General features: G+C 47.5%; 1 protein-coding gene across 3 annotated transcripts in view; it reads left to right on the plus strand.

The window, feature by feature from the left end:
• Window positions 1-7,058, plus strand: part of ugp2b (UDP-glucose pyrophosphorylase 2b) — a 28,392-nt gene extending 21,334 nt beyond the window's left edge. For all 3 annotated transcript variants that reach the window (XM_017475793.3, XM_017475794.3, XM_017475792.3), the window contains exons 5-10: window positions 3,267-3,400; window positions 3,727-4,024; window positions 4,309-4,506; window positions 4,615-4,857; window positions 5,588-5,692; window positions 6,494-7,058. In XM_017475793.3, coding sequence (XP_017331282.1) covers window positions 3,267-3,400; window positions 3,727-4,024; window positions 4,309-4,506; window positions 4,615-4,857; window positions 5,588-5,692; window positions 6,494-6,601 — 1,086 coding nt within the window. In that variant the 3' untranslated portion in view covers window positions 6,602-7,058. The remainder of the gene's footprint in view (window positions 1-3,266; window positions 3,401-3,726; window positions 4,025-4,308; window positions 4,507-4,614; window positions 4,858-5,587; window positions 5,693-6,493) is intronic.
• Window positions 7,059-10,000: the final 2,942 nt, after the last annotated feature.

The raw sequence follows: 10,000 nt of genomic DNA on the forward strand, positions 1-10,000 counted from the left end.
TGTGAGTCACAACTGGAAAGAGAGAACCAGAACTATAATCCTGCAGCTGTCTATAATGTGTGTGTCAAAAGCAGGGCTCCAGACAAAAAAACAAAAACAAAACAAACTTTATTTATTTATTTATTTATTTTAAAACAGCTGCCAAATGATTTTTAAGAGCCACATAAGAATTTTTTTTTAAACACTTACTTCTAGTCATCCTGTCGTGTGTGTGTGTGTGTGTGTGTGTGTGTGTGTGTGTGTGTGTACACGTCTGGCCTCCTTTTACAGCGTCGGCATTTGCATCCCAGTTCCCTTAAAGTGGGAACGGGACGTCTTTACCAACCTGAGAACTTTATACAGTCACAAAGAATTGTTCTTTCCACAGAATCTGAGCCCGTGTCACTGATCGTAAGCATGTCCGGATCACTTGGCCATCGAGTGGAGTTTGGCCTCCTCCTCCTCCTCCTCTGTGCTGATCCCGATCAAGTTTTCCGGGGTTGAATTGCGTACTTCTGATTCGATCCCGTTTTTGACCCTGAGCATCCAAAATGGGTCGGACGAGCAGCATCTCGACTACACAAGCGCACGCTGTGACGTCGTCAAACGTCTTGCGCACAACTAGTCAGTTGTTCTTCGTTATATCCGAGAGGTACATTCAGCTCTCTCAGCTCTTTACATGTAATCTTTATTTATTTATTTATTTATTTCGGTCTCCTTCCGTTCGGTCTGGTCGTGTAGTTCACATGCACGAGACACCGCTTGTGCTAACGGGGTTTTCTCTAGAGCCCTCTGTGATCACGTAGTCGCGAGCTTTTTTTTTTTGTTATGCTTTTGACTATAGCCCCGTTTTCTCACAGTCCCGAAACAATCCGTTCCCGTAACGGAGTCTGTTTTCGCCGGTACTTCTCTGCCCGATTAGTTTTTTTTGGATCCTGATTACGTGACGTCATTGCATGTACTCCGTTACTCCCCGAGCCTGGTTACAGTGTCCAGTTGAACAAGTTTGCAAGGCGTGATCGTTCTTCCTTCACCCCGAACACATACATACTGGCCCCACCTAGTCCTTTTCCTATTGTTCCAAACACTCGCTCCCAGGAAACTTTTTTTTTTTTGCGATCGCAGAAATTACCGCAGATTGTACCATCTTGGGCCGCAACGATCCCGCAGAACTCTGCGCCGATCCTGTACAGACTGGTTAGTGCGCTGTGGATCAGCTGACGCCATCCTGACATCATCACGAGCCTACATCACGCTACGTGCTCAGACAGTTCGCTTCGTATTCTGCTTCACGGCCAGATCCGTGTTTGCGTCGTGCATTCACGGGGATATAATAATAACTACTAATACGCACACACACTCCCATGAGAGATGAAACACCCGAGCGAATAAAAAGGCAATAAATTTCTAAAGCGGACTCGTGTCTGGAAATTGACCTTGTGTAGTAGAGAACTGCAGAGCTGCGCTTTTGTAAAGTTCCTGAGCGGTGCTGCTGTCCTTGAGCGTAGCACATAACTCTAAATCACCGCACACACACACACACACACTCGCACGCTGCAGCAATTGAAAGTAGCCCAACACTGTGATGAAAGTAAAATAAAGATAAAAGTAATAAAGATAAAAGTAATAAAGATAAAAGTAGCCTAATGATGTCAGAGTCACTGGAGCAAAAAGTCGTCTCGCTTCCTGATTGGCTGATGTAGACCCGATAAAATCCACAAAACGATGGGCGAGCGTGCTCGTGAACCAGTTTATTTGGGTGCAGACCTTGTACACTAGACATGTCTTGGAGTATTGACTGCCTTTAGAGTTGGGGCTGGGGAACATTTTGTACATTAACATTTTGCTGAATGGTCAGTTTAAGTTGAAATTGCTCCACACACACACACACACACACACACACACACACACACACATGTTGGTCACCCCAGTCTCAGCACTTTGTGTGTTAGGAATGAGAAAGTGCTTTCAGTGCAGCTTTGCTGTAAAACAATGTCTGGCGACAAAATCAGGCTTGCTCATGAGAGTGTGTGTGTGTGTGTGTGTGTGTGTGTGTGGAACTCAGTAAAAATAATCTGTTCTTCCACACTGCGGGAGTCTGAAACTCTGCATCAGTGACGGATCCACATACCGAGACGTAGGGAGTAAACAGAGAGCTGCGTCCACAAGCCGGAGCGTTTAAATGACTAGCACATGTTTCAGATCTGCTCTCTGTGGTTCTGCTCGTTCCCCCGCGGGAGCAGAGTGAAATACAGCGCCGGCACATTGTACTGCACTCGGGGAGAAACATCAACCGGCACTTAGAGAAACACAGAATATTTCTTAGTAAGCACGGCCAATGGGGGGGGGTGACAGAATGAGCAGTGTAGAGAGAGAGAGAGAGGGGCAGAATGAGCAGTGTAGAGAGAGAGAGAGCGAGAGAGAGAGAGAGAGAGGGGCAGAATGAGCAGTGTAGAGAGAGAGAGAGAGGGGCAGAATGAGCAGTGTAGAGAGAGAGAGGGGCAGAATGAGCAGTGTAGAGAGAGAGAGAGAGAGAGAGAGAGAGAGAGAGAGGCAGAATGAGCAGTGTAGAGAGAGAGGGACAGAAAGGGCAGAGGAGCGAGAGAGAGAGAGAGAGAGAGAGGTATAGAGGAAAGAGACTGTCAGTGAGGTGTATAAAGAGGAAGATATTCACCTCTAAGGTAAAGCTATACACCTGAAACATTCAGCTCTGTCTCACAGCTCAGATCTCTCTCTCGCCCCCCACTCCCAGCGCTCTCTCTCTCACCCCCCCTCCTCACACTCAGCTCACCCCCCCTTCTCACACTCAGCTCTCTCCCCCTCTCTCCCCCCCTCCCTCCCCCTCTCTCCCCCCCTCCCTCCCCCTCTCTCCCCCCCTCCCTCCCTCTCTCTCCCCCCCTCCCTCCCTCCCTCCCTCTCTCCCTCCCTCTCTCCCTCCCTCCCTCTCTCCCTCCCTCTCTCCCTCTCACCCCCCCTCCTCACACTCAGCTCTCCCTCCCTCTCTCCCCCCTCCCTCCCTCTCTCTCTCTCCCCCCTCCTCACACTCAGCTCTCCCTCCCTCCCTCCCTCTCTCTCTCCCCCCCTCCTCACACTCAGCTCTCCCTCCCTCCCTCCCTCTCTCTCTCCCCCCCTCCTCACACTCAGCTCTCCCTCCCACCCTCCCTCTCTCTCTCCCCCCCTCCTCACACTCAGCTCTCTCTCTCCCTCCCTCACAGGTTGTTCTCATGATCAGATGATCCTCCTGACACTGTTCTGATATTCTTCGGGTTTTAATATTTCTCCTCTAGCACCTGAATAAGACGTACAACACGGACGTCCCGCTGGTCCTCATGAACTCGTTCAACACCGACGAGGACACCAGGAAGATCCTGCAGAAATACACACACCACCGGGTCAAGATACACACCTTCAACCAGAGCAGGTACACACACACACACCATCTCATGATCTTGACCCAAGAACCTGTGACGTCAGAGGCTGTCGCTTTGTCGCCATGACAACAGCTCAAGTGCATGGTGTCAGGAACGGGTGTGGTCACGCAGTGTAAAATAGCAAGCCAGTAACTCGTTAAAGAGCGATGAAGCGGATCGGCTTTGTGGGTTATGTTAATATTTAACGCGCTCTTCAGCGTGTTGACGTCTTTCTACACTCGTCTACCGGAACAGAGACCCTCATTGTTTGTGTTAGGTTGTCCACTGGGCAAGCAAATTCCTCACCCGTCACTTGTGTTTCTCCGTCACTCTGTAGGTATCCCAGGGTGAATAAAGAGTCTCTGCTGCCCGTGGCGACGGACGTGGGCATGGTCGGAGAATGCGCTGAGGGATGGTACCCGCCCGGACACGGAGACATCTACGCCAGCTTCTATAACTCGGGCCTGCTGGAGCAGCTCATCGCCGAGGGGAAGGAGTACATCTTCGTGTCCAACATCGACAACCTGGGTGCCACCGTCGACCTGCACATCCTCAACCACCTGGTCAGCCAACCCAACGGCAAACGCTGCGAGTTCATCATGGAGGTCACGGACAAGACCAGAGCCGACGTCAAGGTCAGAGAAAAAAAAAACAAAAACGCCACACAGACACGTATCGTTATTTAAATGTTACTGCTATACACTGTAATTAATCGAAACCTTCTGACCAATCAGAATCAAGATTCTTAAGTTTGTTGAAACGATACTTTAACCTTCTATAGTTACCTGTGGTTTAGTGTACTCTTATATTTCATCTGTATTAGAGAAGTGAGAACATTAAAACTGTGCCACCTCATGCGCTGGGACTGCCGAGCTGATCACAGGTCATCATTCACACTGATGTTCTCCACCTTCTCCAGGGAGGAACTCTGATTCAGTACGAGGGGAAACTGAGGTTACTCGAGATCGCGCAGGTTCCCAAAGCCCACGTCGACGAGTTCAAATCCGTCTCCAAGTTCAAGATCTTCAACACGAACAACCTGTGGATCTCGCTGGCCGCCATCAAGAGACTGCAGCAGCAGAACGCCATGGACATGGAAATCATCGTGAATCCGAAGGTAACACACAAAAAAAACCCTGACTGTATAAATAATCAGCGTATTATTATTATTATTATTATTATTATTATTATTATTATGTATTTTTTCCCTGTTCTCTTTCCCCAGACTCTGAACGGCGGCCTGAACGTGATCCAGCTGGAGACGGCCGTGGGCGCCGCCATCAAGTGCTTCGAAAACGCTCTGGGCATCAATGTTCCTCGTAGCCGCTTCCTGCCGGTCAAAACCACCTCCGACCTCCTACTGGTCATGTCCAACCTGTACAGCCTGGAGGCGGGATCTCTCACCATGAGTGAGAAGAGAGAGTTCCCCACAACACCGCACGTCAAACTGGGCAGCTCCTTCACCAAGGTAACACTCGCCGTCGCCACTGTCCAACATTAAAGCTAACGTTCTGGGGTGAAAAGTCTGGTTTTTTGGGGGGAGAATTAGAAGGGACACAGGATATTCCTCCAGCTACTCCGGTTTCCTCCCCCAGTCCAAAGCCATGCGCTGTAGGCTGATTGGCATCCCTAAATTATCCGTCGTGTGACGGTGTGTGCGATTGGGTTAGCACCGTGTCCAGGGTGTCCCATGTTGTTCCCTGGGGTAGGCTCCAGGCTTTCCAGCAACCCTGTGCAGTATAAGCGGTATGGAAGATGGATGGAAATCTGCAAGCTGATTAACAGTTAAAATGATCTGCATGGTCTCTCTCTAGTCTTTGGGTGTTGTATTTGCTGGTTCGCAGCAGTATGTAGGTCAGAGGCTCATTAAAGCTAAAGTGTGCTGCGTTTCTGGTCTACAGGGACCGAGCTACAGGAGCTACAGGTCAGGACAGGGCTGCGTTATTATACAGCATACATTCACTGCTCGGATGATGATTTCGCACCTTTTTGTCACAGTCGGGGGAATTCACTGAGCTCGGGTATATCTAAAAGCGGCACGACATCTCTTCATCTCGGTTTAAATCTCTGCGTCCAAGCTTTTCAAGACCATTAATCAACTAATCGCTCACGCAGCACTCATCGTCCATGTACACTTTTATAACCAAACTGAACACCTCTCTCCATCTCTGTCTTGGTCTCTCTCACCTAATGTGCAGGTTCAGGAATATCTGACACGCTTCGAGAGTATTCCCGACATGCTGGAGCTGGATCACCTGACCGTATCCGGAGACGTGACGTTTGGGAAAAACGTTTCTCTGAAGGTAAAGGACAGAAGAGTACGAGGAGAAGAGCACGCATCATACCCTAGTTATAACCCGATCCCTCGCCGTTCGAGCAGGACACGTGTAAACCCGTGACGTGTCGTGTCCTTCACGTCTGACCATCGCTTCTTTGTTTTAACGAAGAACGGAAGGCTACCTCACCCGATTCTCGCTTCAAACACGTGAAAGAGCAGCAGCGTTAAAAGGAACGCGCCGGTAGTCACGGTGTGTATCCGCCGTGACTCACTCGCCTCGTTCATTTAGTAATATGATCATTTCAATTTGGTACATATTACTGACCATTTGCTTGGGGACAAATCTTCTCACAACAAAAAAAGAAAGAAAAAAGCAGGCGTTTTTTTAAAATTCACTCACACGCTGTTTCTCCCCGTTTCTTCTGTAAACTGTGCCTTGTGTGTGAGGTCATGTAGTACCAAGTCTATGCTCATTAGTCACCGTGGATAAGGGACTGGCCGTGCGAGTGTAAAGATCATCGCAGTAATAGGATATTTTGTGCATTAACCTTGTAGCGTCAGTGAAGAACTAAAGAAGCACACGTTAGATGGAATACATACCATACTGAGACTTGCCAGGTTTTTAAAAACGTTCTGTCGACGATCTGTCGTCGTCTGTCGTCGTCTTCATCCGATCATTAATTATAAGTAGCCCCGTCCTGAAGCGAACAAAGCCATGCATAATGAAGGGTCGCATCCGGCAGCGCTGAATTATTAACCTTCTCTGGAACTCTGTGACCGTCGTCGACGTATCGTTTCTGACCTTTGACCCTTCTTTGTCCTACAGGGAACGGTGATCATCATAGCCAATCACGGGGACAGGATCGATATCCCAGCCGGTACCATGCTGGAGAATAAAATAGTCTCCGGTAACCTGCGCATCCTGGACCACTGACGGCTCCGCTCACGTGATCACGTGACCTCACGACACATCACCTGCCCGGTCCCGCCTCATGACAGAGAGACAGTGCCTCGAACACGTCCTCTCATAGACTTATTTTTGTATTGCTCGGTCTCTTTTAAAGTCTATTTTATTGTTTCCTACATGCCGACGTTTTCCCGTGTCAGTATCAGAACCGTCTCATATTACTGTACAGTATAAATACGCCACAACTTCATCGTCCACTGTTTTTTTTCTGTTGTTGTTTTTCTACTCAAAGAGATCAGTATTTTCTCTTTGTGCACTACCCATGGTGACATTGCAGACTGTGCCCGAATCCCACTCATGTAAACATAGATATAAATAAAAATAATGTGAAGGAGAAAAGCAATAAGCTTTCAATCACGGTGAACGGTTCCAGGAGCTGCACCGGGTTCTGGAACAAAAATAAAGTGCAATATGGGACTAATCAGCTCTGTGTGTGTGTGTGTGTGTGTGTGTGTGTGTGTTCTCCCGTCCACCCACATTACAACCTTTAGAACAAGAGGGACGGAGAGATGGAGCGTCGAGACAGTGCGATAAAACGAGAAACAAACACAAAAGTTGAAAGACAGAAAACCATCAAGAGCCAAGGTGATAAAAAGACACAGGGAACCAGAACGCGAGCTGAGGAGAGAGACAGATGGGAGAAAAAGGAGAAAAAGCAAGGGAAAGACCCAGAGATTTAAAAAAAAAAAAAAAAAAAAAAAAAAAAAAAGTACCAAAATCTAAGGAAAGGTTGAATTTTGACAGGGAGAGACTGAGGGAATGTTGAGGGATGGTGCGATTAAAATAAGACCGGTCGAATAAAGGGGGAAAGAAGAGCAAGAACGAAAGAATAGAACGTGCTAGAGATGGCTACAATGAAAGAATCTCAGGAAAGGAGGAATAAACCAAGAGTGACAGATTGAAGGAACATCAAGGGACGGTGTGATATAATGAGCAACAGACTACCGAGGGTGTAAGAAAACGAGAGAGTAAACAGAGGAAGAGAGAGAGAGAGAGATGTAGGGAATTTTAAGAAGACTGATAAAAGGAGAAAGAAAGCAAGGAGAATTTTGAGAGAGCGGCGAGATGAAAGGAGAGATGAAGCAGGAGGGGAGGACGGGGGATCGTCAAGAGCGAGCGTAAGGAAAAGAAAGAGAGGGACACCGAGGGACGGTGTGATGAAATGAGATGGACTGAAGAAAGGAGAGAGAGTCAGAGAGAGAGAGAGAGAGAGAGAAGCAGTGTGAGAAAAGAGAAAAAAGAAAGGAAAAGGCAAGATATTTAGACAGGAATAATTAAGGGGCGGAGTAAAAAAAAAAAGAGAGACAGACTGCTGAAAAGAAAGAAAGTGATAAATACTGACGAAGCATTGAGAGACTGAAGGGAAGGAGAAAGGGAAGGAGAAAGACAGGGGAGGGGGAAGAGACAAAAGGAAGAAAGTGAGGGAGAGGTTTGGTAACGTCGAGACAGACTGATATAAGGAGAAAGAACACGAGAGAGAGATTTTTCGAGAGAACCTAAGCGAAGACAGGAAGACAGGCATCGTCGACGGATGGAGTGATGAAACGGGGTGAGGGAAACACTCGGGGAACATTACACTCATTTACTCACTCAAATATCCCGTGTACTTACACTCTGTGTGGGGAAACAACGTGTTCATTAACCCCTTATTCACGTTTACTTCTCCTGAGACAGGAGAAGGAGAGAAGAGAGAAGAGAAGGAGGGACTTCTCCGAGATGTGATGAGGCATGAGAATAAAATAAGGAGACAGGAAGTGACGGAGCGCGACTGTGGAAGCACGACGGAATGGAGGGATAGAAGAAAGACTGAGAGAATGTCAGGTGAGAAAGTCAGGGGAAAAGAGGAAGTGCTTCCTGATGCACCTGAGCTCACGGTCTCGCACGGTTCCCCAAGGCACGAGGAGATTATAGACCTGTAATGTAAAGGCAGTCGAGCATTAAACTCACCGAGGGCAGGTCCTGAACACGTCCATGCACGTAGCCTTTTAACGCCACACAACCCCAGCAACCTGCAACACACACACACACACACACACACACATTCGCTCGGAATGTTCTTTACTCTACAGACTAGATATGAGGAGAAGAAGGAGAATTTCCACATTTTTCACTCTGTTAAGAAAAGAACAGAAACCCATATTCTCGATACTTGAAGTCTAAAATAAAACATTTGAGACGTGCCGTTAATTGCACGAAGATCAACCACAGGGCGACGTGATGCGATGCAGCCTGTAACGAAGCGAGCTGACTGCTAACCGTCCTGCCTCAAATGGATTCTTTTTCTACAACAGCACGTCGAGGAGTGTTTTCTTCCCCTTACACGACACCGACACCCATCAGCAAGAACGTCAAACCACTGACGGGTGAAGTGCATAGTATTCGTTATCTCGCGCGGTGGGAGATGTTGATCAGCGGGTGAACGGTCAGTTCTCGAAGTCGAGGTGTCAGAAACAGGAAGGATCGACGTGGAACGACTTTGACGAGGGCCGGATCGTGATGGTTGGACGACTGGGTCGGAGAGTGGAACTCTCGGCAGGATAATGCGCCCGGACACGCTGCAAAAACAGGTCGGGAACGGATTGAGGAACACGACAAAGAGTTCAAGGTGTCGACTCGGTCTCCGAATTCCACAGATCTCGATCCGATCGAGCGTCTGTAGGACGTCCTGGACAGACAAGTCCGATCCACGGAGGCCCCCCGTCGCAACTTACAGGACTTCAAGGATCTGCCGATGACGTCTTGGTGCCAGAACCACAGCACACCTTCAGAGGTCATGTGGAGTCCATGCCTCGACGAATCAGAGCTGTTTTACTAACACAAGGACGACCTACACAATATTAGGCAGGCGGTTTTAATGTTATGGCTGAACTGTGTATTTGCCAACAATTATTATTATTATTATTATTATTAACTTAAAGCTTTTAAGTTACAGCTGTTCTCTCAAAGCACTGACACTGCAGTCTCCTTCCATAAATGTTCATTCAATTCTCCTTGCAGAAAATACATTTCATATCGATCATATCGTCACATCAACACGCTTTATAACCCGTTTATGTGCACTGTTACTATAGAAACAAGGACATATCAGAACGGGCGCGTTCGTATAAACCCGGCATCTGTCAGAGCTGCCGTTATAGAAAATTACTCGACACCTTCTGACCAATCAGAAGACAATGAGAATTCAACAGTATAATTCATCAACCGGTTTGTTTATTTGTTTGTTTATTTATTTATTTAAAAGATGTGTTAAAGACCTGCATCAAGACATGGACACTATAAAACCTTCAGGACTGTATAAATAAAATGAATTATTATTATTATTATTATTATTATTGTGTGTCTCTAGTCGTTTAAAGTGTCATGGTT

This window comes from Ictalurus punctatus, chromosome 9, assembly GCF_001660625.3.
Source record: "Ictalurus punctatus breed USDA103 chromosome 9, Coco_2.0, whole genome shotgun sequence".
In the NCBI taxonomy this organism is placed as follows: Eukaryota; Metazoa; Chordata; class Actinopteri; order Siluriformes; family Ictaluridae; genus Ictalurus; species Ictalurus punctatus.